We start from the raw sequence: 27,016 nt of genomic DNA, 5'->3' as shown, positions 1-27,016 counted from the left end.
ACTGTTAGTCCTCAACTGACAACCACAATTCAGACCCAAATTTCCATTGCCAAGCAAGACAATTAAGTGAATTTTATGATCTTTCTTGCTGCAATTGTTAAGTGAATCACTGCAATTAAGTTAGTAACACGATTGATAAGCAAAGCTGGCTTCCTTATTTGCTTATCAAAGATGATTATGTGACGCCCAGGACATTGCAGCCGTCATAAATCAATGCCAGTTGCCAAGTATTTGAATTTTGATCACATGGCCATGGGGATGCTACAATGGTTATAAATGTGAAAAACAGTCACAACGTCACTTTTTTTAGTGCTCTTGTAACTTCAGTCACTGAACGAATGATTGTCAGTTGAGGACTACCTCTATATGGATTTTGGTTAGATTGTTTTGGGTGCCATCATGTTGTTGAGCTTCATCATTATTGATTGACAGAATCTTTATTAAAAGCTCAGCCAGTTCATAACAGAAAGAAAGAAACAAATTTGACACTTCATCAGGCAGAGAAGCAAAGACAGTTATAATGGAGTGCTTTAAAACTCCCTTCCGTCTTCATTAAATCTAACAGGAGTGAAGGCTTTCTGTGAGTTGGGCAGGGAAATAAATTTATTTATTTATTATTTATTATTTGGATTTGTATGCCGCCCCTCTCCAAAGACTCGGGGCGGAATACGGAAAATAACCAACAAAGGGCGAAAACCTAAATCTCTTTACTGATCAGCATTAAAAATCTGCTTTTCAGCCAAAACAAAGCCCTCTTGAAGCATATAGGCTCCAAAATCATAGATCCCCGTTAATGCTTGTTGTCTTTTGACTATGTAAAATGATCTTATAAAATCAAGGTGGTCAGGAATGTCTTGAAGATTAAGGCAAAATCTCCAGCAGCAAGTCTGCATGTAAGCCTCTAGAAAATGTAAGCCAAATTCGGGCCTCAGTGAAGTTGGAAATGTATCAAGTTTCTTAACAATTTAGGCCAAACAAGTAGAAATGTTATTTGAAATTCAGGTACACTTGAATTTCAGTTTAAAAACTGATCAAACTTGCCTATATAAAGATTTTCTACTGCTATCAATATTAATTCCTGTTACTTTGGCTCATTATAATTTCTGATAGGCTTTGGTAGATGTGGTTGGTTGCTTTGTATTTCGTTGCTTTTTCTACATTTTGGCTACTTTGGTTTCAAAGGTTTAGCATGCTGTTTTGTCATGTTTTTTAACTTTGTTAGGCTAGACCTGTGATGGCGTGCAGAGCCCTTTCTGAAGGCACGTGAGCTGTGGCCCCAGCTTAGCTCCACCGCGCATGCGCACATGCCTCCCGCCAGCCAGCTATTTTGGGGGCTCATGCATACATGCGTGAGGCAGGGTGCATATATGGGGGTTGCATAAAACGTATCAGGAAAGACTTAATGAACTCAATCTGTATAGTCTGGAGGACAGAAGGAAAAGGGGGGACATGATCGAAACATTTAAATATATTAAAGGGTTAAATAAGGTCCAGGAGGGAAGTGTTTTTAATAAGAAAGTGAACACAAGAACAAGGGGACACAATCTGAAGTTAGTTGGGGGAAAGATCAAAAGCAACATGAGAAAATATTATTTTACTGAAAGAGTAGTAGATCCTTGGAACAAACTTCCAGCAGACGTGGTAGATAAATCCACAGTAACTGAATTTAAAGATGCCTGGGATAAACATATATCTATCCTAAGATAAAATACAGAAAATAGTATAAGGGCAGACTAGATGGACCATGAGGTCTTTTTCTGCCGTCAGACTTCTATGTTTCTATGTTGTGTGCATATTTGTGGCAGTTGCAAGGTTGGGCGCATTCATGTGGACATGCACAGGGATGAGACACATGGGGTGCAGGGAACACAGTGTCACACAAACATTGCATTATGGGTGTGTGCGCTATTATTATTATTATTATTATTATTATTATTATTATTATTATTATTATTATTATTTGTATGCCGCCCTTCTCCTTTTTGGCACACTTGGTTCCAAAAAGGTTAGCCATCACTGGGCTAGACAGAGAAGAAGTTGAAAAAAATACCCTAGAAGACGGTAATGTCCAATTCCTTTAATTGACGCTGTCAGCATAGTTTGAAAACCATCTTTATCTTTAGGCTTTCTTGATTGATTGATCAATTTACTGATAGAACTTAAATGTAGAAAATAACATTTGAATCTTTTCCCTGTTGCTATTTCTGTCAAAGGCATTGCAAGATGTACAGAATGAAGCATATAGGCTATCCACAGGTATACCTATTGGAAAAGGAAACTTATATTTATAATTTTCTATTCTACAAACATGCCTGATATACAGGCTTTAATATTTATTTTATTATTTATTTTTATTTATTGAATTTGTATGCCGCCCCTCTCCGGCTAACAGCAATAATAAGACAGTGTACAATAATAATCCAATACTAAAAATGATTAAAAACCCATTATTATAAAAACCAAACATACATACAGACATACCATGCACAAAATTGTAAAGGCCTAGGGGAAAAGAGTATCTCAATTCCCCCATGCCTGACGGCAGAGGTGGGTTTTAAGTAGCTTACGAAAGGCAAGGGGGGTGGGGGCAATTCTAATTTCTGGGGGGAGTTGGTTCCAGATGGCCGGGGCCGCCACAGAGAAGGCTCTTCCCCTGGGTCCCACCAAGCGGCATTGTTTAGTTGACGGGACCCGGAGAAGACCCACTCTGTGGGACCTAACTGGTCGCTGGGATTCGTGCAGCAGAAGGCAGTCCCTGAGATAATCTGGTCCGGTGCAATGAAGGGCTTTATAGGTCATAAGCAACACTTTGAATTGTGACCGGAAACTGATCGGCAACCAATGCAGACTGCGGAGTGTTGGTGTAACATGGGCATATTTGGGGAAGCCCATGATTGCTCTCGCAGCTGCATTCTGCATGATCTGATTGTGTAGGTGACATGCCTGACCCCCCCCCCCAAAAAAAAAAATCCAACATCCTGTCCATTCAGGTGTAAAATGCTATCACCACATTCCTAATTAAATAATAGTCCCCAAAGCTAGGAAGGTAATGATTTAGAAGGATGTAGAGAAGTACTTCCTTCCAAAATAAATTTCAGATCATGAAGTGAATGGGCAAGAACAGGGGGAAGCATTTTGTAACAGAAGAGGAAGTAGAATTCAATTGCAGTGGAACCTGAAAAGGGGAAATGGTTTAGGAGATTTACTGTGTAATCCTGTGCATACTTAGTGAATAGCCAGATTGTGTTGGATAGAGAACTCATTTGTGGATTTGTATTGTTGGAAAGAGAAAAATACCAATGGATAGATGCATTTGTTTGCTGTGCCATAATTGGAATATAATGTGGGAACAATTGTCCTGTTTTGCCATGTTTGATTGACAGTCCCATCATCTTATTTCAATGGGATTTTGGCCATAGTATGTTTGTGTATTACTTTTCCTTTAATGTGTGATTCTGTTTTAAAGAGGTATGGGAACTTTTTGTGTGTGTGCTTTATTTTCATTGTTGTAGACTTCCCAGAGGAATATGGTTAGGCCAGGTTTTAAAGAAGTTAAATAAATGGTATGCAGATTTTAGCGCAATCACTTGAAAAGTAAATATCTATAACTGAAGCTCACAAATTTGCCTGAAATGGAAAATTATTCAGCCTACATTTCTGATTTTTTTGTAGGACGATTTTGCATAAACAGTCAAGAGTGAAGTCATTGATGCTCTCAGAGCTTGGTTGTTTGCTTGCAGATGTTTCATGATGATATTATTTAGTGAAGTAATGAAACATCTGCAAGCAAACAACCAACCACACTTGACATCAAAGACTCCACAGTTCAACACTGAGCTACATATAATCTATTAGATCATGATAAGTGGGAATTCACTATCTACCGCATAGAAGTTTTTTGGGATGTACAAGCCACAGAAGGATTTATGTATGTATGTACTGTATGTATGTATGTTGGAAGGGACCTTGTAGGTCGTCTAGTCCAAGCAGGAATCTCTACACCAGTGATGGCGAATCTTTTTTGATTCACATGCCAAAAGGGTGTGTGTACATGTGCTAGCATATGCGCACGTTCCCACACCTATTCTCTCCTCCCCCATGCATGCGCACCCCACCCGCTGCCCCTGTGCATGGGCAGAATCCCCCATCCCTGTCTCTGCGCATGCACACGGGCCTCATTGAAGCCTTGGACGGTGAAAAAACAGCCAAACAGGCAAACTGGAAGTTTGAAAAAAAAAACAACGTCCGGTTTGCCCATTGTGCTGTCTTTTGCACTCTGGAATCTTCATGGAAGTTTCCTGAAGCCCCAGAGTGCAAAAAACAGCACAATGGGGAAACCAGAAGTCCATTTTCTGAACCGGAAGTCCATTTTCTGAACTTCCGGTTTGCATATCGGGCATTTTTTTTCACTCCGGGGTTTCAGGAAACCTGAAGCTTCTGTAGGTAGTAATGGCCTTCCCCAAGGCTGAAAATTAGCTGGCTAGCACGCGAATGCATGCTTGAGCTGATATAGGGCAATGCCTTGTGTGTCCTTTGATATGGCTCCACGTGCCACCTGTGGCACGCGTGCTATAGGCTCACCATCACAGCCCTACACTATTTAATACAAATGGCAGTCCAGTCTCCCATTGAAAGTCTCAAGTGTTGGAGCTCTCACAACTTCTGCAGTCATGCATATGATGTCATTCATGCACATCAGTGAATGAAAATGCTACTGTAATGCAAAGCTAGGTAGACATTTCGGAAATGGTTGGGAACAACAATTCAATTTTCTTAACTTGCGTACAATCCCCACCATGTATTTGACAATTTGAGAATTATAAAGTATTCTGATACATTTCCTATTGCCTTGAGTGTTTATTAAAGTTTTCTGGTTCTTATAGTTTGGTGCAGAGTTCCGTCGTTTTTCTTTGGAAAGATCAAAGCCTGGCAGATTTGAAGAATTCTATGGATTACTGCAGCACGTCCACAAAATACCCAATGTTGAGGTCTTAGTTGGATACACAGATATTCACGGAGATCTCCTACCAATTAATAATGATGACAACTACCACAAAGCCGTCTCTACTGCTAATCCTTTGCTTCGGATTTTTATTCAGAGAAAAGGTAAGCTTTTAATTAGTATTACAGTCTTCAATGAGTTTCTTTATGTCAAATGCGTGCTATTTTTTATTCTTTCTGTTTTTGTTGGAATTACATGTAGTGCTGGCTTGAGAACTCCCAAATCATTTGAAATACCTCTGTGCTTTCTTCTTGTTACGTGATCTAAAATTGAATAAAGTGGGTTCCCTCTTGTTTTAGTGTGTTTCAGTACGTAAGATTAAATGGAACGATGCTTTCCCTCCCCCATACGTTTTTCACAACAAATGATTTCTCAACAGAAACACCTTTAATTTAATCCTTAAAAGTCATGCCTTATAACTTAAATATAGTTGTCACTTTCTTTGCAACATTTGAATTTTGTTTGCTGAACTTAATTCAATTCAATTCAATTTTATTTGATTAGTCAATTGACCATATCAAAGTAGAAATAGTGATCGCATCGGTCATGAAAAATGGCGACTTATCATAAACACTATACAGTAGTGTAAACTCAGTTAAAATACAACTAAATTAGATAAAATAAAAAAGAATTTAAATAAAATGAATTAAAATGCAAGATTAGATAGTAAAGCATGAAAGTATAACTCATGGAAAGGTTTGTATTAAAACAAATATATAGTACTGGTATAAGATATTCTTAAGTGAGTTCATCTCATGGAATACATGCGCAGTAGTAAAAGTGAAATCTCAAAATAAAAACACTAGCACAATTACATGAAAGAATGTAATATGATTGTCTTAGATGGCATATTAAGAAATAGAGGCTTTAATCTAAGTTTTAAAATTATTCATGGCTGTCCAATTGTTTGTTTGTTTTAAAAACTATTGAAAGACTTTTTTTTTAATTATTAGATTTTTATCCTGCCCTTATCACTTTTTCATAAGTAACTCAATGGGGTGAATAAGTAGTTCTAACTCCTCTTTTTCCTCACAATAACAACCCTTTGAGGTGGGTTGGGCTGAGAGGGAGGGACTGGCCCAAAGTCCCACAGACGCTTTCATGCCAGAGGTAACATCTCTGATTGTTCAGATTTAGTCAGCTGTGGTTGGATCAAGAAGGAGCCTCTTGGCTACATATTCCTCCCTTTGTGTTTTTATTTACCAACCCTTCGCATCTTGGACATAAATTTTTTCAACTCCTACCCTGAAAACGACGCTGTAGAGCACTCTGCACACCAAGACAGCTAGACACAAGAACAGTTTTTCCCCTGAACACCATCACTATCAGGTAGGTAGGTAGGTAGGTAGATAGATAGATTAGATAGATTAGATAGATTAGATAGGTAGATATAGAATAGAATAGAATAGAATAGAATAGAATAGAGGGATAGATGGGGTAGATTGATTAGGTAGGTAGATAGACAGCCAGCGAGACAGATGATAGAAAAGAGTAAAGAATATTTGGAAATACTTTCGTTGTCTTAGTTAAAATGTACATTTATTTGACAGGGCTTGAAATATATTTCTCTGATATAGCTAATAAAATGAAAAATCCAACTTCTCTTTGAGTCAGGTTTGACTGATGTTCTCTTGTTCAAAGTCCTCTTGAGAGCAAACTTATTTGGCTAGTGTGAAATGTGTATTAAACATAATGATGGGGACGCTGATGAGTGAATGGTGGCTGGACATTAGTAAACAATGGAATGCACATTCCAGTGGCCAATTTCATGTATAGTCAGTGTATCAGGTCTTTGTATTGTACTCTGGAATCTAAATAGCTTGGATACGCCAAGATAGTGTCTATTTCTGTGTTTTACAGTCACACAAAGAATCCATTCTGCTTCTGAGTGAAAGCAGAGAGGCCCGTTGGTTGCCCCAGTCACTCTCCTTCACTGGCAAGTCATAATTATCAAACCCAGAGCCAAATAATCCAATTGTTTACACTACCATATATATTTAAGGCCACGGTCCTAACACAAGTAACTCCCGTTGTATTGTATGCATACAAGTAAAGATGTTTGCAGTTCTGCTCTCTCTCCTGTTTTCTGATATCAAAGGTTTGTTCCTGGTGTTTCTGCTGTGTTTTTAGTTTCCCCAGCATTTCTGCCCTGTGTATTTTCCCAATGTCAATTTTGATAAGATCTAAGCTAAATCTGTTGAAGTAAGAGACTGATTCATAAGACAAATTTAGCAACTGTGTCTGAAGTCTTTTAATAGTCACATGATTAGGGCAAATAATCCACTTGGTAGGGTTGGGATTATTTCTTACCTTTAAGCTCCTTGTATATATATTGTTTATCTAATGATGTATATATAATGCATCCATATTTTCTAGTTAATCTTAAAGACTTTTTGCAATTATAAGTCTGGACAGGAAACAGCTCCTGTTTCTTCCAAAGAGATTAAAATTTTATATTGATTTTACAAATACTGAGAACTGGTTTTTACAGTATATTTGTTCAGGTTATTTTTAAATCACAGCTTTGTAATGGCTAATATATTAGTACATTTTACGGGATTGTATGTGGCAACCCTCTGGGTTTTAGCTCCTAACCTGTAGCTAGGCTCATTATAAATGTTAATCCTTTACCTCCCCCTAGCCTATATTTCATCTGTAGGAAAAGTTTTGAAACAGTTGTCTCCTCTTAGCTTCTGTTTGTCAAATCCTTGTAATTCAATGATTTTGTACAAATTCTAAAATCAGTAAAGATCTCATTCATAAGTGTACCGTACAGAAATGTTTTCAGTACTCAAGCCTTGGTACATTGAAATTTATGATACAGAATTACTTTGAAATGAGGTTCAGAGCATTGTGTAGATTTGTGCATGTGTGTGTCTTTATGTTATGTGAAATGGCTCAGCAGTTAGACACCCTGAGCTTGTCAGCTGGAAAGCTACCAGCCTGGGTTTGAGTCCCAGACACCATGCAACGGTGTGAGATCCCATTACTTACTACTCACCTACCAATTCAAAAGCATGCAAATGCGAGTAGGTAATTAGGTACTTCGGTGGGAAGACACCACTGTTCTGTGCATCTCAGCATATAGTCTTTTTTAAAAAAAATATTTTAATTTTCTTGCTTTTCACCCACAGCCCTCCCCCTCCCTTCCCTCAGTTCTTTCTTATTCATAGCCCCAGCCAGGTCAGAGTTCTAGACAATTTCTTCTTTATGTCTTCATTGGCCTTATCCCTTTCCACCCATGCAAAATAAAGTTTCCATTTTTTTTTCTTATCCTTTCAGCTTTTTCATCCCATGAACAGTTCAGTGAGATAATATGAGTTGTTTCCATTTGTACTTGTTCAAATATATAATCATGTCATCATTTTAGTTGTCCATTTACTTTTATCCTTCCATCCATATACTATAGTGCTGGGATTCTGCTGCACGAATCCCAGCGACCAGTTAGGTCCCACAGAGTGGGTCTTCTCCGGGTCCCGTCAACTAAACAATGTCGCTTGGCGGGAGCCAGAGGAAGAGCCTTCTCTGTGGCAGCCCCGGCCCTCTGGAACCAATTCCCCCCAGAGATTAGAATTGCCCCCACCCTCCTTGCCTTTCATAAGCTGCTTAAAATCCACCTCTGCCGCCAGGCATGGGAGAATTGAGATATTCTTTCCCCCTAGGCCTTTACAATTTTATGCATGGTATGTCTGTATGTATGTTTGGTTTTTATAATAATGGGTTTTTAACTGTTTTTAGTATTGGATTATTATTATATGCTGTTTTATTATTGCTGTTAGCCGGCCCGAGTCTCCAGAGAGGGGCGGCATACAAATGCAATAAATAAATAAAAAAATTAAAATGTAGTTGCATGAGCAACTTTTATCATAGTCCTTAGTACTTCTTGTTCTTCTGTCTTCATTCCTTGAGTTTCTTTAATACCTCCTTCTATTATGTCCCATCCTACCTGCAATTCATTTTTAACTATTCCATTTATATTTTTCAGTATTAAAGTCCAGAACTTTTGAATCTATTCACATTCCCACCAAAGATGTGTTGTACCATCCCACTACACGACCACAATGCCAGCATTTAGGGCTTAGTCCTCCAATCATATATGCCAACTGGGCAGGAGTTCTATACCATTTTAGATATATTTTCCTTTCCATTTCCTGAAACTTCTCTATTTTAATTTTTTGTATCCCTCTCATTATTCCTTCTATTCTTTCGTCCCTTAAATTAAAATCCTGACTCCATTTATTCTTAATTTGATTCAGCATATATTCCTCATCATCTGTCATTCATTTATATATCACTTTTACTCCTCTTAATCCTTTCTCTCTATATTTCAAAATTATATCTATTTTATTTTCTCTCAGACCCGTTTTTATCTTATCTATTAGCTCACTCCATCTTAACCAATTTTGGGGTCCACCTATTTGTATTATCTCATTGATTTTCATTAATTCACCCCCTTCTTAATATAAATCTTTTATTTGATTATACCCATTTATTTCTAACTCTTTTGCACCCTTCCCTATTACACTTCTTATAGATGCCCATTTTGATACTCCTTGCTTCCACTCTTTCTGCCATCTACTCCATACTTTAACCTCAGCATATAGCCATGCTGCCCATATGACCATAGAAATGTCTTTGGACAACATGGGCTCCTTCCGCTTAAGAAACAGCGATGAACAGCACTACTTAACATAGGACAAAACTGGGCAGAGTAGTTTGCTTTTTGCTTTTATGTATCTGAACTCAGTGGCAACGTTTCTGCACATTTATGCTAAATGAGATTTGTCCAAAATTATGATCTCAGGAGCCTTAGGAAGGTAACCAGGACTTGTTCTCTCTTGTTCTGCAGTGCAGGACATAGAATAATAGATCTGTGGTAAGGGGCAATAGATTCTTATTGAACGCTAGGAAAAAAAACTTCCTAAAATAGAAACAGTTCACAGTGCAATCAGTTGCCTAGAGGTGACAGTTTCCCCTTTATTGGATCGGCTCAATCAGAGGCTAGTTGGCAATCTGTCTAGGACAGTGATGGCGAACCTATTTTTCCTTGGGTGCCAAAAGAGCACGTGTGCATGCTATCACACATGCGCGAGTGCCCACACCCATAATTCAATGTCTGGGGAGGGCGAAAACAGCTTCCCCCACCCCTCGGAGGCCCTCTGGAGGCTGGAAAAGGGACTGTTTCCCAACTTCTGGTGAGCCCAGAAGGCTTGTGTTTCACCCTCTCCTAGGCTCCAAAGGCTTCTCTGGATTTGGGGGAAGGTAAAAACACCCCCATCCCCCGGAAGGCTCTCTGGAAGCCAAAAACGCCCTCCCAGAGCCTCTGTGTGAGCCAAAAACCAGCTGGATGGCACACACATGCCCGTTGGAGCTCAGCTAGGGCAACAGCTCGCGTGCCAGCAGGTATGGCTTCACGTGCCAACTGTGGCACCCGTGATATAGGTTCACCATCACTGATTTAGGATGATTTAATTTGGATTCCAGCCCTAAACAAGGCATTGTCCTAGGTGGCTTCTTTCAGCTCTATGCTTAAAAATAGTTTTTCTGAAACAAAACATCCCGAGAGATTGGTCATAGTACAGTGACCGAAGACATGCTTGCTGAAAGGTTAAGAGTGGGGGGGGGGGAGAAACTAATTCAACTTGCACAATAGCCATTAAGAGAAGTAATTTGATAGTTTAGACTTTGTACTGAAGGCAGCGTTTTATAAAGATACTCCTCAGCAGATGCAACTTTTCTACTCATTTGCAAAAGGCTATGTTCTCTTATCAGGCTTAATTTTTGCTAAGGAATTTAGAATGTGTCTCTCTTGATAAGGAGTACATCCAAAGTTATGCAAGAAATCTGCGTATGAGTGTATATCCCCACCACCACCACCACACATACGCACTGCCTCTCTGGAACTTCCTGGGAGGCAACATAGAAAGGGCAGGAAAACTAGTAAACTCTGATAGCAGACACCGTCTCATTAGAGAAATGCCCTCATTAAATGCAGATAAAGAAACTGTCTAGTTTTACATTCCAATTAAGCAAAGAATGTAATTTCTCAATTACGTGTTCATCCAAGAGATATAAATAGATGTATACGCCTTTTTTTAAAAAAAATCCTCACACAATCTTTGCTTTCAAACCTTGCATATATTAACAGAAGGCGATACATTGTAATAGCACTTTTCTTTTAATGTTTGCACATGTTTGCATTTACTGTTATGCTTGCAAAAAATGCGAAAGGTGGGGCTTTTTGCTTTCTCACTATTTGCGTAACCACCGGCAGAACATTTATGAATTCCTGTCTCTAGTACTGTTGTTACTTTGTGCAAATGGAATTTCATGATTGGATGCAAAACATTGGCTAATATTTGTTGCACATTAAAGAATAGCAAGATAGACCCCACAGCGAATTCATTTATGAGGGGCTGCATTAATAAGCCAATCATTGCTTGACTAACCAACTCAAGTATTAATACTGAGCATAAACTCTGGATGTGTCCTCAAGAGAAACATGGGGAAAAAAGTTCTTTGTTCATGGATTTGTTTTCTGGTGTCTTAATAATGGAAAAGCCCGAGTCCTCCATAAAATAATGGCAGGCCAGATGGCAGATAGTTTATTAGATCTATTTGTTCAAATGCAGACTGTATTGGTGCAAGCTAATGCTAAAACCTTATATGATTTACTGTGACTTTCAAAATATTCAGACGAAATAACCATTTTTATCACTTTTCAAACAAAAATTTCTAAAAGCAAGGGTGGACGAAGGAGGTTCTTGCATGTACAATGTATAATGCTGCTATTCTTATTGTCAATTCATGCTTTCAGAGGAGTGAATAGCCAGTCAAATACAAACAATACAGCATAAATCTATTTTAGACATCTATTGTAGATGTCTGATAAAGGCTTTGAGGTAGTTCAAATCAGTGTAGTTGGTGGATGCAAAAGTTAAGTGATATCTGGGTTGCATATTCAGCATGCAGATTTTGGTTCACATCAGTGAATATGTTTCTTAAAAGCAGTTCACCTTTTCTGCCCTGTAGGCATTCCTTCCTACTTATGATAACAGCTTTTACTTCTGGTTTCTTTACTGCTGCAAATTTAAACTGATTAGTTGTTGTCAGAACAATGGTTCCTCTGTGGGGAAGAATACTCCTTAAAATAAATTATTCAAGGGTTATCACAAGGCTATACAGTCATGCATGCTACCCTGGTGAGTTTTTAATTATACTGTATGGAATTGCATGCTCAGCTGTATTTTGGGTTAGGTCAGAATGTCACTCAGACCCAGAAATATAGTTATTTCATGGTAAGCTAAGAAGCTTTCAAGAATACTGCATGACCAAGTTTGTTCTTGGTTAAGTAGCGTCAGCAATCACTTCTTAGCATATTGCCTGAATCCATTAAATTGTGCTTAAACATCAGTCAGTCCTCCAGAAAAAGGATATAGGATCAACCCCAGAGCAGAATTTTTATTTCTGATATTTTATCTTCCGCACTATTTGAGAGAGGTATCACCAAAGAGGAATTGGTCAGAAAACTAAGACATACCTTAACTTGCCATCTCTAATTTTGGAGAGGCTTAAAATATTACATGAAGAGGAAACCAGTTTAGGGGGTAATATGAACATTATTTTTGTATATAAAAAGTGTGAGAGAATCGGCTGCATTGTCTCCAAACTACTGTGTGCTGCTGTTGGTGCCATAAAACAGATACAGATAATGACAACTTACCGGTACTCTACTTGTTAGGCATGTCTCACTTTTTAGTTATTCATAGTATTTTTCCTTGATCCTTGAACGTTAATGTTCAGTTCTATAGTACAGTGTCTGAGATTTGCTGCAAATCATTTGGTTTCTCAACAAGCAACTTGGGATCATATATATACGGTATATAAACATAAACATATATTCACAACCCCAACCAACCCACCTCTAATGTCACTGTAAGTATTTCTTATATCAACCAGTCAAGGAACACCACACATCTTTATCTTACTCCCTGCTTAAAGTTAAACTATTCCCCACGCATTCAATTTGTTGTAATCATATTCTACTCCCATTATGAAAAAATCGTGTGTTTAGCGACCAATTTTTAACTCCATATTCATGCAAGGTATTCAGCTTAGCAAAATCATTATGAAAACCTACAAATGACAGTACCTTTAATTTAAATGTACACACTTCTTTGTCAAGGTGTTGGTTATCACCTATAAAGCCCTACATGATTAAGGGTAAGACTATCATCAGGACCACCTTCTGCCACATTGCTCCCAGCGACCAATAAGGACCCAGAGAGGTGGCCTCCTCCAGGTCCCGTCAGCTAAACAATGTTGGCTGGCAGGGCCACGTGGGAGGGCCTTCTCTGTGACAGCTCCAGCTTTTTGGAACCAGCTACCCCCAGAGATCCATACTGCCTCCACCTTACTGGCTCTTCCAGCAGACCTAGGACTGTTGATTAAATGAGGTATTATCTAGATCTGGCCATGAGAGTTATGTATGGTTTTAATGGGTTTTAAACTATTTTTTAAAGTATATTTAAACTGTTTTTTAGATATTGTTCTTATTGTTATAAGCCACCCAGAGTCTTTAGGAAGTTGGGCAGCATATAAATCAAACTAATAAATAAATTAGTTAAATAACCAGATTGTAGTTTTTTCCCCTTTGTTCTAGGATTAGATTTAGATGTGTGGACTTCAGCTCCCAGAATTCATCTGCTAAATTCCCTGAGTTCAAGTCCATTTATCTTAAAATTGCCGAGTTTGAAAATAACATTGTCCTCCTGTAAAATTGCCCAATTTGAAATTAACATTCTTCCAATCTTAAGGAATAGATGGAATCTTCAAACTTATTTTAAACAAGTCCCACAAAACCTTTCTTCAATTGCCCTCTTCAGCATAATACTGCTATACAGTAGTCCCTCGCTATACCGTGCTTCACCTACTGCGGCTTCACTTCATCGCGGGTTTCTGAGGAAGTCGATCGGCAGATTTAAACAGCCTGCCGAACTCAATCGGCAGGTTTTTCAAAAAAAAAATATATCTAAAATTGTAAATACTGTATTTAAATACTGTATCTAAAATAAATACTGTGTGGGAAGGGTTTATAAACACTTAAAACAATGAAAACTTACCAAACAATTACAATATAAATAGTTAAATAAGTACTATCAGTCGATAAATTCCCCATCACGGATTTCACCTATCGCGGCCAGGTCTGGAACGTAACACCAGCGATAGGTGAGGGACTACTCTACCTATAAAAATGCAATCCCTCTCCCATTTTTAAATTATTATTATTATTATTATTATTATTATTATTAATTAGATTTGTATGCCGCCCCTCTCCGTAGACTCGGGGCGGCTGTGAATGCACTCTTTCCTTGCTCAAATAACAGATCCAGCCACTTGGGTTACTTTCTAACTGTTTAGGAACTTGAAATATTATCTGGATTCTTCCACCAGAGGTTTAAGTAGAACAGATTAGATTCCATGGAAAACAGCTTCTTGGCATTACTGATATTCTCCCCTGGTTTTTCTTGGTTTTTGAGTTTACAGGAATAAGTGAGATCTCATGGATTTTATCCCTGTATATGGAGTTTTGGTTAGAATTCTTACCATCATAGAACTACAGTAATCCCTTGTTATTTCGTGGGGTTTTTTCAAAGGGGGCTTATGGCCACTATATGACGGATAATGAAGGAAAATCCAGGAAAAGTGTGAAAGATGAATAACCCCCCCCCCTCCATCCCTATTCCCAGCAGAGGCCTCACGCCTTGGAATGCTGGGGCAAGGATGGTTTGTGTGTGGGGGGGGAACTGCAGCGGCGGCTTCCTTCACCCCGCACGTCACGAGGAAAGCTCGGCTTGTCTTGTCCTCCAGTTCGTAGATGTTTCTCAACTCTCTGAAGATCGTTCGCCACCGCCCAACTACAGGAAAGCCGCTACCACCTCTGCTAACCACTGAGAGAAGCCGGTCTCTCTCAGCGGTCAGCAGCAGTTGGTTGTTAACAATGCAGGGAGTTTTAAAAGTCCAAATACTCGTTAAATACATTTAAAAAAAATCTTTCCTCTACTTTGCGGAAATTCGTTTTTCGCGGGTGATCTTGTACTGTATAACGGCTTTTGTAAGGTGTGCAGATTTTTTTTTTTGTCAAATTGTGTAGTCCCTGACAAAGCATAGAATTATTTACGATCCATTTCCCAGTGAAGAAACAATTTACATACGGCTTTTCTGTGGCAAGTTGTGAAAGACCATAAACGATAATGTGTAACTTGATTGAAAATGAGATCAAGTATGTTTATGTCAGAATAAAGCAACTTTTAAGAGTCTTGCAACACTTTCTCGACATCTGTAGATAATTTTCCTGGAGGTACGAATACTCTTATCACAGTGGATTTCAAGATTCTGGTGGTTTTAGCATATTTCAGATGACTCTGTTACGCCGTACCATTGCGTACCAGTTACCTCAGCTCTGATTTTCAAACCGCATTGCTCTGTCTGAAAAGAGGCACTTTTTGTCAGAGATGACAAAATGGTTCGCTTGCAACATTTACAGGTTAAAACGTGGCTACAGAAATGCAAGTTTTTCCTCAAATGCTTATTTTCTTCTCTGTGAACTGAAGTATTTTGCAGTAGCTGAGGAACATTTTTCTATTTGCTGTGCAGGTTGCCAGGAATATTAGTTCATGATTCAGCCACTTGTTAAAAGTATTCTTCCAGTGTTTAAATATGTTACTTATTTAGTCTGTTGCCAGTCATTTTGCTTGCTCTGGAAGAGGGCAGAGAAGAAAGTTTGTGGAATGGTATTTGTTTTCAGGAGATTAAAACCAGGTCATTTAGCTGTTATCCAGATACTTGGCAGCAATGGGTCCCCTGGCCCTTTGCCCAACCTCATGATTTTTATTCTTATATACTGAAACTTGAGGAGTAAAAACAAAAATGGAAGTTAGAAGTACATTTCGAGTAAAGACTGCTCACGTACATCTCTTATCTCAAAAGATTGATTCTTCGTTTAAATGCTTTGAGTTTCTGCTTTTCTAGCAGTCATATCCCAGAACAAAAAAGGAAAAAGATCCAAAATCTATAATGGTCCTAATATCATCTTTGAGCGAAATGATTTTTAAACAAATTTATAGAACATGGAATAACAGGGCTGGAAGAGACCCTGGAGGTCTTCTTTCTATCTATCTATCTATCTATCTATCTATCTATCTATCTATCTATCTATCTATCTATCTATCTATTTTTTATTTTATTTTGTCCAATACACAATGAGGGTTTTAGTGGGTGTATGTATATGTGTGTGTATATATGTGTGTGTGTGTGTGTGTGTGTGTGTGTGTGTGTGTGTGTGTGTAAAATGTTTTGGAAATTTCTGGTGACGTTTCGATGAGGTCCCACTCATCATCTTCAGGCTGGTGTTTCTGTCCTTGTTCTAAGGCAAACACTGCGAGACCTAAGCTGCCTTCCTTCTATAAATACTGGTGGCTGGGTGTGGTTTGATGGCTCAGCAATTGCCTGCTGTGTAGAAACTTCCTGGTGAGTCAGTGGGGTAACATCTGGGGTCGTTGATGTAGCTGAAGTATGCTGATTAGTTAATGGTTGTTGATTAGGCGTGATATCCTGAGTAGTTGGAGCTTGCAGGCTACTTGATTGTTTTGCAATATGTGTTCTGAGTCTAGTTTCTGTTTTTATGGCTGGGTTATATATATATACATACACACACACATAGTAAAATACATGATGAAGGTTATAGAGGAGATACTCATAGTAAAATATATCTAAGAAAGAATAGAAATAGAACATATCAATTAAAGAATAGAAGAAGTGATATAGGAATAGAAGAAAGGTATAGGAGATATAGGAGAGCAATAGGACAGGGGACGGAAGGCACTCTAGTGCACTTGTACTCGCCCCTTACTGACCTCTTAGGAATCTGGATAGGTCAACCATAGATAATATAAGAGTCCGGTAATGAGTTCCACGCTTTGACAACTCGGTTACTGAAGTCATATTTTTTACAGTCAAGTTTGGAGCAGTTAATATTAAGTTTAAATCTGTTGTGTGCTCTTGTGTTGTTGTGGTTGAAGCTGAAGTAGTCGCCTACAGGCAGGAGTTGCCCACTCCTCCTTTGAGCAGGAGATCCTTTACCATTCTAGACTAATGGTTGTCCAGACTCTTCTTAAAAACCTCCATTGAAGTCATTCCACTGAATTGTTCTCACTGTCATGAAGTTTTTCCTTAGTTCTAGATTGGATCTATCTTTCATGATCTTCCAGCTGTTACTTATTTTGTCCCTTGAGGACTAGAAAACTGCTATCATATCATACCTACTCCTTTTCTGCAATAGACAAGACATACCTAGTTCCCGTAACAATCATTATACAGTTTAATCTCCAGACCCCTTATCACCTGTATTGTCTTCTCTGCACTCTGTCTAGAATCTCAAGCACAGAAACATAGAAACATAGAAGATTGATGGCAGAAAAAGGACCACATGGTCCATCTAGTCTGCCCTTATACTATTTCTTGTATTTTATCTTAGGATGGATATTTGTTTATCCCAGGCATGTTTAAATTCAGTTACTGTGGATTTACCAACCACGTCTGCTGGAAGTTTGTTCCAAGCATCTGCTACTCTTTCAGTAAAATAATATTTTCTCACTTTACTTCTAATCTTTCCCCCGCATCTTTTTTTGTATTATGGTAACCAGAACTAGATGCAGTGTTCCAAGTGCAGTTTTACCAGAGTAGTGTAAAACAATACACCTTGATACTACCCTTCTGTTGATTCAACCCAAGACTACATTGGCCCTTTTGGCAGCTGCAGCACACTTCTGGCTTAGGTATAAGTGATTGTCCACTAGGACTCCTAAATCTCTCTCATAGTCAAAAGAGGATATAAATAAAGATATAGTAAAATTAGAGTTATGGTATATAATGAAATGTGATATTAATGGTGAAATAGACTGAAAACTGAAAACCGTAGAAGAAATACAGTTTAACTTAGTAGACTCAGTATGGAAATATAACATCAATGCAGTTTACTGTAAAAGAAAGGGTTAGAAGGTTTTTGTTTTTGTTCTTTTTTGTTTGTTAAGTTTGTATAGGTTTGTCTAAAGGTTGTGGCTTAATGTTTTAAATGCATTTTTTAACGTTTATATTCAATAAAAAAATATTTTTTTAAAACAAAACTCTCTCATAGTCACCACTGTTGAACCAGGTACCACAATTCTACATTTTTGCATTTGTTTTTTCTAGCTTCTTTTACTTTTCTAATCACTGAATTATCTTTTAATGAGTGACGTTTTAGAGGCTGTTTGGAACATGTCTTGCCTTTTAATAATTACTAATACATTATTTTTTCCTTCTCCTACAGAAGATGCAGATTACAGTGCCTTTGGGACCGATACCATGACGAGGAAGAAAAACGTCTTATCCAACGTGCTCCGTCCCGACAACCATAGGAAAAAGCCACACATTGTTATTAGCTTGCCACAAGACTTCAGGCCGGTGTCTTCTATTATCGATGTGGACATACTCCCAGAAACCCATCGCAGAGTGCGCCTTTATAAATACGGAACTGAGAAGCCGCTAGGATTTTACATACGTGATGGCTCCAGTGTCAGAGTAACCCCACATGGGCTAGAAAAAGTTCCTGGTATCTTCATATCCAGGCTGGTTCCTGGAGGCCTGGCTCAAAGCACAGGTTTGCTGGCTGTTAATGATGAAGTCCTAGAAGTGAACGGTATAGAAGTTTCAGGAAAAAGCCTCGATCAAGTTACAGATATGATGATTGCCAACAGTCGCAATCTGATCATTACTGTGAGACCAGCAAACCAGAGGAACAATGTTGTGAGGAACAGCAGGACTTCCGGGAGCTCAGGACAGTCTACTGATAACAGCCTCCCAGGTTACACTCCACACATTGTGCCACGCTACCAACCCGAGGAAGAAGACAGCGATGAAGACGATATAATCATTGAAGACAATGGGGAGCCACAGCAAATCCCAAAAGCTGCCCCGTCCAGTGAAAGTCTAGATTCGCTGACACAGACTGAGACCCACCATGAATCCATGCAGAATGGCTTCGTTTCTTCCAGAGAAGTCAACCTGTACTGTTCAACAAGCAGCATTAATGTGGAATTTAAAATTCAGGATTCTGACCAAAAGACCTTAGAAGAAGATGGGACAATCATCACATTGTGAAAGTGTTTTATTTGCTTTCTCAAATTAAGAGGCCAAAAACTATACCTACTTGGCAGGCACCTATACAGTACATACCTCTCTCAATTATTATATTTCAGTGGCTTTTTATATTAACAGAATGGAGTTGTGATTCACTTCATTTATTCCATTTTGAAATCTTGCTGATTATTATTATTATTATTTTAAACATGGGCTGGCTCTCATCTTACATTTTCAAGACGGAACAATTATCCTACTGCTCAAAATGGGGTGTTATAATGTCCTGTTTTCCATTTATAAGGGCCAGTTTTTGGTTCTTATCATGGGTTTATCTGCATATATTTATTTCATTGCACACATCTTGAAGTCAAATAAGATCCAGCCCCAAGAATGCCTTATTTTAACCTAATAAAACAAAGTAATTAAACACAAGATACCACCATTTTAACCAATGTCCCAATATGTATTAATTAAAAAGTTACAGAACGATTTATAATAAATCAAGTTTCGATTTTCATAAATCTTAGTGCAACTGTTCACACAACTTTGGATTTACTAATGGAATGTTTAGTTGGGAGGTATCACTATTGTTGCTTTTAATTAATTAATATTTGACTGTATTGTGACTGTATTCCTGGTGCTGGAGGAATAAATTTCTAGTGGATAAGGCAACTTATTGAAAGCCAGTTAAATTGTTCCTCTAGGTCAGGGGTGTCAAACTCACATCGTCAGGTTGGCATCACAAGACATATTGGGACTTTTTCTCCTTCACTAATCCAGGCATGGGCATGGCCAGCATGTGACACATCTGGACCATGGTCTAGGAATTTGACAGCCCCGCTCTATCACTTATAGTTATCTACCCATTCAGTAAAAAATGATGTGATCAAAAACGTTGCAATGCAATCCAAGCCCATTAAAAGCAGTGGGATTTTCTGTTGACTTCAGGGGTTGTTGCAGAATGTAGTGTCAGGACCTGGTGTCCTTGAGCAGCTGCAAGAACCTTGACAAACCCACTCTTTTTATTTTGCTCCCCACACCTACCTGGTTTTTTTTATATATTCAGAACTAGAATTAACCTAACATAGCTTATTTCATTCAATGGAATTAAGAGAATTTTGAAAATGCTCGTTGCTGCTTGGAGCACTACCAATACACCCAGGTGAGCAAGCAACTTCCTTTATCGAAGATCAGGTCCATTAAAGAATCCTTTGCCCAGAAGGTTACCAAGCCAAGAAGTTGACTAGGATTTTTATTATATCTATAATGTGAATGTTTTATGTGGTGTTTTTAATTCCAAGGGCAAGTTCTTAAGAATAGATTTGGCAATCAGATATCATATATATATATATAGATTTGTTTTTAACGATCAGAAGTATCTTCTACAGTAAAGAGATCTTTAAAGAAGGCAAATTGTATAATCATAAATGTGGGAAATATCATTTGAACTTCTTTCCCTTTGACAAAAGGCTTTTTTTTAAATAAAAAAAAAAGCTCTAAGCAAAGGAATTTTATATATTTAACCTTTAGGAATATGTTTATACCTTTTTTCTTTATGTAGTTGTAACTGAGGTACAATCCAGAATTGCAGGAAAAAAAATATTCCACAATAAAAAATTTCTGTGTGTATGTTCGGTACTACTGTGAATTAGCTTGATGAATTATATTGTAGATGTCAAATTTTTTAACTGTCATGGAAGCATGGAATCCAGAACTTTAGTGGAAGAACTGGATGTTAATTTATTGTGGAAATACATTGGTTACTATGTTGCTTAACTCCTTGATTCTGATTTTTTAACATTTCTGTAAACATTATGATCATGTTTTATCATTTTGCACCTATTGTATTTACAATTACAACATTAAGGAAATGTTTATTATACCGTGCTTAATTTCCATTCCTTAAGATTGTAGCCTCAATCAGGTAGCTTGTATTATGAGAGGAATGTGTATGTTATAAATATATATTGTATATAAATATGCACACTCTTGTTTGTGTGTGTACCTGTAAAAACATCCTTCTTTTTTTTTGAGGCAGCATCTTATCCAAGAAAAACAGAGCTCTTTTTGAGTTTGGCAAAATCTTTGAACTCTAATATAGAGGGAGAGAGAGGCTAGTGCTTACGGCTACTAAATTGACAGGCTGCATCAAATATTACAATGTAATGCAGTTGCCAGAATGACAGAACTTTATAGAGTGTTTTATGACTACCGTGTTCTTACTGAATCTTCACCATATTAAACATAATGTAGTACGTATTATATTAAACATAATATAGTACGTATTATATTAAACATAATATAGTACGTATTAGCTTAAGATGTATAACTATAGAGAGAAAACTAGTAAAAGTACTGAGAGCTTCAGTATACAGTAACTGACATAGACTTATACATACTACCTCTAAAATTTTTATCGGTTGGTGTATTGGAGAGAAGCAGGAGGGTTTAGCCTTTGGGCTGGAGCTGTGATTTTCAAGCTCAGCAACTTTTAAGATAGGTGGACTTAAAACTGGCCAGGCAATTCTGGGAGTTTAAGTCCACATGTCTTAAAGATGCAGCACATTGAACTAGACAGACAGGTGTAGAGGGTTGACCTGTGTGCAACTTTTAATACCGCCCCCTACCCCAACATAGATAAGATATATTTGGTCTGCAAGGCGGCCTTGGCTTTCTCCCAGATACTGTACTTTATATATGCATCACACTCTGCTTTTTATTAAAGCTTCTCTATTATACGTAAGAGTGAATAATTGTATTGTTTCATCAGAGAATCAAAATTCTTTAGATCTTTAATCCTATAGAACAGAAGAAAATTTTAAACCTCTTCCCTTGTAGAATCAGATTAGCCTCTTAAGTGCACCTTATCTGAACAAAAGCAAAACGTGGCTACAATGATACACTTTTTTGGAGCTACTTTTTCGGCTCCTGATGAAGTCAAGCTAAACTGTGAAATCTTTGTTCTTCCATAAGTGTGTTGTGTAGGATTTTTGTCATGTACTGTTCTGTCTTACATATTTTCTAATTAAAAACTTTATGCAACATAATTTTTACATGAACCTGTATAAAATCTCAAATGTCAGTATTTTTCTTACCACTTTAATGTATGATGTACGACTAAATGAACTTTGATTTTACAAAAAAAAAAAAAACAATTGGCACTAATCATATGCTAGTCATATTTTTTAGAAACTTGGTAATAAAAAATTATGACTATTGCTTAATTTGAAGCTTGAAAGAATGGTTTGTTTTGTAGGCTGTAGATTTTTGAAATGTCCCTTGCTGATCTTCCAAGGTATATTTATTTGACAAGATTCTTGCTTTTTAAAAGGGGAGATCTCTTGGAGCAAGTAGTTCTGGAATTCCACAAGGCTAAAGCTGGTTATGCAGTCAAAGAGAAGATAACTCCACACCACTCAAACCTCTAGTTTTCATCAATAGAAGATATTATTTGTAGCTCAAGGTTGGACTGTGGGACCCTTGGTTCTCTGAGCTTGATTGTTTCATTACCAAACTAGGTAACATCATCAGTGTTAAAAGGGAGTGGAGTTTGCTCTCAGTTTATATGCTAGTGGCTTGCCCTATCACTGTTTCTGGGTGTGGTCTTGGTGATTCCTGGAGTGGGTTGTTTACTTGTTTGGTAATGAAACATTATACAAGAAAACCACCAAGCTCACAGAGCACCAATGACCCCTTAAGATTAAGCTTCCTGAATCCTTACTTTTCTTTGAAATTCTTTTTCAGCTGTTCTACCATATTTAGTAGAAGCACTTCAGATTCATTCTGCAGCACAATCCCAGGAAAAAATTGTAACTACTTTAAAGTTACAATTACAAACATACACTAGTGCGTGTTCCCAAACATGGTTTGGAGACTTGGATATTCCAAAGTAACATATAGCTCTAACCCCAATTCAATTATTTAGAATTTTAGATAATGAAATATCTCAGCTTAAAAACTGACACCTGTTTTAAACAAGTTAGTTTTAATTGGCGTAGCGTGGAAGAGATGGAAAATTGAAATACTAGAATGATATAATGTTGAAGGCAACAGTTTAGCTCCCAATTTTGTATAAACAGCATGTTGTATTAAACTTTAAGTCTGAGAAAGTATAGAGTAGGTGAACTGTCAACATGATGAAATTTATTTCTTTTTGACTCCATTATCAATTTATAAATACAACAGATTGGTCTGTGTGCACATGAAAGGTGCTACTTTTATAACTCAGAATCGATTCCATGGAAAATCCACAGCTGTGACCTACAAATCCAATTAGTCCACAGACTTTTGCCATTTACATTTCAATTTTTAAATATGAGTAAAAAAACTGATGAATTCAATAATGAAAAAATAGATGAGTTCTTATTCTAAAGCTATGAGTGCAAAAGTAGGTGAGATCAGAGAAATCAGATCAAAATGAGTTTTGGAAGACAAGTTACTTTAAGCTCCTTCAGCAGGATGAAATTTTTGTAATTTTATTAGCAATATTTTTTTTCCTGCTGCTGCTAAATATTTGCTGACTTGACACTGTCCAATACAGGTTATGGTAGAAGAATACCACATGCCACTGGCAAAATATTGAATTATGAAGTTCTTCTAGAGAACAGAAATAGGTGCACCAGTTGCGGCCCTACCTGGACCGGGAGTCACTGCTCACAGTCACTCATGCCCTCATCACCTTGAGGTTCGACTACTGTAACACTCTCTACATGGGGCTACCTTTGAAAAGTGTTCGGAAACTTCAGATCATGCAGAATGCAACTGCGAGAGCAATCATAGGCTTCCCCAGGTATGCCCATGTTACACCAACACTCCGCGGTCTGCATTGGTTGCCGATCAGTTTCCGGTCACAATTCAAAGTGTTGGTTATGACTTATAAAGCCCTTCATGGCATCAGACCAGAATATCTCCGGGACCGCCTTCTGACGCACGAATCCCAGCAATCAGTTAGGTCCCACAGAGTTGACCTTTTTCAGGTCCCGTCAACTAAACAATGTCTGGCGAGATCCAGGGGAAGAGCCTTTTCTATGGCGGCCCCGACTCTCTGGAACCAGCTCCCCCCGAAGATTAGGATTGTACCTACCCTCCTTGCCTTTCATAAACTCCTTAAAACCCACCTCTGCCGCCAGGCCTGGGGGAATTGAGATATCTCCCCCAGGCCTATATAATTTATGTATGGTATATTTGTGTGTATGTCTTGTTTTTAAATAAGGTATTTTTAGATATTTTTAAATATTAGATTTGTTATTGTACATTGTTTTATTATTGCTGTGAGCCGCCCCGAGTCTACAAAGAGGGGCGGCATACAAATCTAATAAATGACATGAATGAAATGAAACTGCAAACCACACAGCACAAACCACTATAACAAACTACGGCACAAACCACACCCATGCAAGGATGACACCCATGCAAGGAGTCTACGGAGAGGGGCGGCATACAAATCTAATAAATGTTACTCCTGTTATATAGGTTACAGCCTTCACTATGGTTACAAACCATTTAATGTACTTGCATTGTAATATTACCTCCAGAAATAAACTTATTTCTGACAGGGAATATGCAGTGGTTTTAGGACTGAGCTTGGCTAAGACCCTACTTCAGGTTCAGCCTCGATATTGCCACTAAGTGCCACTGTTCAGGATAGCTTAGAAAGGAGAGATAAATAAATGTTTCTCTCTTGTAGCGGTGTGTCTGTGTGTGTGTTTGACAGGCCAGAATCAAATTAGGCATTTTCGGAATTTTTGACAGGCCCAGTAATTCGTCATTGCTGGTGTACTTTGTGACGTAAAGAACATACTTGAACACCTTTGAAAAGCTTGACAAGAGGAAACTACAAAACAAACCTCTTTCAGGATTTGAAGATGAAAATACCACCAAAAAAAAAAAAGTAGGTTTTGGGGTATGGTACATTTCAGACGATGAAGAAGCACAAAACATTCAAAATTAATTTCATTTATAATTCCATTCAGCTATAAACAACATAGCGCATGGTGATCCACCAAAGACTGCCAGACATCTGAAGCCAGAAGAGCATTCATAGCAGAAAAGAAGTGAGAACTCCGCAAAGACAGAGCTGCAAATGTTGTGACAATTTATTTATTTGTTTGTTTGTTTGTTTGTTAGATTTGTATGCCGCCCCTCTCCGTAGACTCTGGTCGGCTAACAACAATAAAACAGTGTATGACAAATCTAATATTTAAAATAGCTAAAAACCCTTATTAAAAATCAAATATACACACAAACATACCATGCATAAATTGTATAGGCCTGGGGGGAAGGAATATCTCAATTCCCCCATGCCTGATGACAGAGGTGGGTTTTAAGGAGCTTATGAAAGGCAAGGAGGGTGGGGGCAATTCTGATCTCTGGGGGGAGTTGGTTCCAGAGGGTCAGGGCCGCCACAGAGAAGGCTCTTCCCTGGGTCCCACCAGACGACATTGTTTAGTCGATGGGACCCGGAGAAGGCCAACTCTGTGGGACGTAACCAGTCGCTGGGATTCGTGCGGCAGAAGGCGGTCCCGGAGATATTCTGGCCAGATGCCATGAAGGGCTTTATAGGTCATAACCTATAATGGTGCCCATACAATGGTGCCCATACACATCTGCCCAACATGTGGTAGAACATTTCGTGCCCATATAGGTCTTACCAGCCACCTGCAGAGACATTGCATATAGCCCTCAACTCATTAGATGTCAAGGTCCCCTTCGAACATGATGGACGAACATCAAACTAAATAAATTCAAATGTAATTTTCCCCCCTCTAACACTGCTTTGTTTGGGGAGGGTGGTATCACGCTGGGTTTATTATACAGACCACTTAAAATCTTTTGCATGCATTTGATCTTGGGACAAGAAAGTTTTTAGAGACGTGAAGCACAGCATGAGGGAGGCATGAAGTAGAAAATGCGATTCCAGGCTGCCCGATACAAAACAATTGTATAACTAAAGCTACACCAACACTGTTACCTTGGATGCCTAAAACCATATAGAAACTGCTTTGTGTTTATGTGCTCTGTGATCAGAGTTTAGAACAGGTTCTGTTGGACAAATACTTGCAGGTATCTCTTGTGTAACCATGGGTGTGTACCTTGCTCTCACCGCTTATTTTTTTTTATAGGTTGGCTTTTGCCTGCACTGCACCATGTCGTTTAGTACCCAAGCTGTTTTCTGCAATCTGAGCTCTCCTGTTCTTTGTATTTACACTGAAAATTCTTCAGGCATTGAAAAGGGAGGTGGAGATGAGCAAAAAGAGGAGGAAATTGTCAAACTGAAAACCCCACAGTGTGAAATAGGAGCAGGAGTTACAAGGATACATAATAAAAACGCAAGCTGAAATCACATTCCTTTCCAATTTTACACCTGTTTCAAATTTCCAGTACGTGCAGTGTTACTGAATAACATACATATTTTCCTTCAGAACAATATATTTTTTCAAAGACAATTGCAGTAAGAAAGATCTAATCATACATGTCAGAATAATAGATTTGAATTCAAGAAACGTTTTTTAAAAAACAAAACAAGAATTGCTTAAGGGAAGGAGGACAGAAGACAGGGGAGCTACCAAAAAGCCCTTTTTAATCATCGTTTTATCTATCATTTTGTTTGTCTTGCCTTTTGTTTTTTTAAACATTTGCTTTTCTCTTTTATAATCATTTATATATGTGTTGTATGTATTATTTCTTATTTATTGGATTTGTATGCCGCCCCTCTCCGTGGACTCGGGGCGGCTAACAACAGTGACAAAAGCAGAATGTAAAAATCCAATACTAAAACAGCTAAAAACCCTTGTTCTAAAACCAATGATACATACAAACATACCATGCATAAATTGT

At 38.1% G+C, this 27,016-nt stretch overlaps 1 protein-coding gene across 1 annotated transcript in view; it reads left to right on the top strand.

Moving 5' to 3' along the window:
* PARD6B (par-6 family cell polarity regulator beta) overlaps nt 1-22,395 on the top strand; it is a 28,207-nt gene extending 5,812 nt beyond the window's left edge. Inside the window, exons 2-3 of the mRNA XM_070744623.1 lie at nt 4,884-5,106; nt 18,372-22,395. Coding sequence (XP_070600724.1) covers nt 4,884-5,106; nt 18,372-19,201 — 1,053 coding nt within the window. The 3' untranslated portion in view covers nt 19,202-22,395. The remainder of the gene's footprint in view (nt 1-4,883; nt 5,107-18,371) is intronic.
* Nucleotides 22,396-27,016: the final 4,621 nt, after the last annotated feature.

This window comes from Erythrolamprus reginae, chromosome 3, assembly GCF_031021105.1.
Source record: "Erythrolamprus reginae isolate rEryReg1 chromosome 3, rEryReg1.hap1, whole genome shotgun sequence".
Classification (NCBI taxonomy): domain Eukaryota; kingdom Metazoa; phylum Chordata; class Lepidosauria; order Squamata; family Dipsadidae; genus Erythrolamprus; species Erythrolamprus reginae.
The sequence above is the reverse complement of the archived record's forward strand: the minus strand, read 5'-3'. Positions and strand labels throughout refer to the sequence as shown.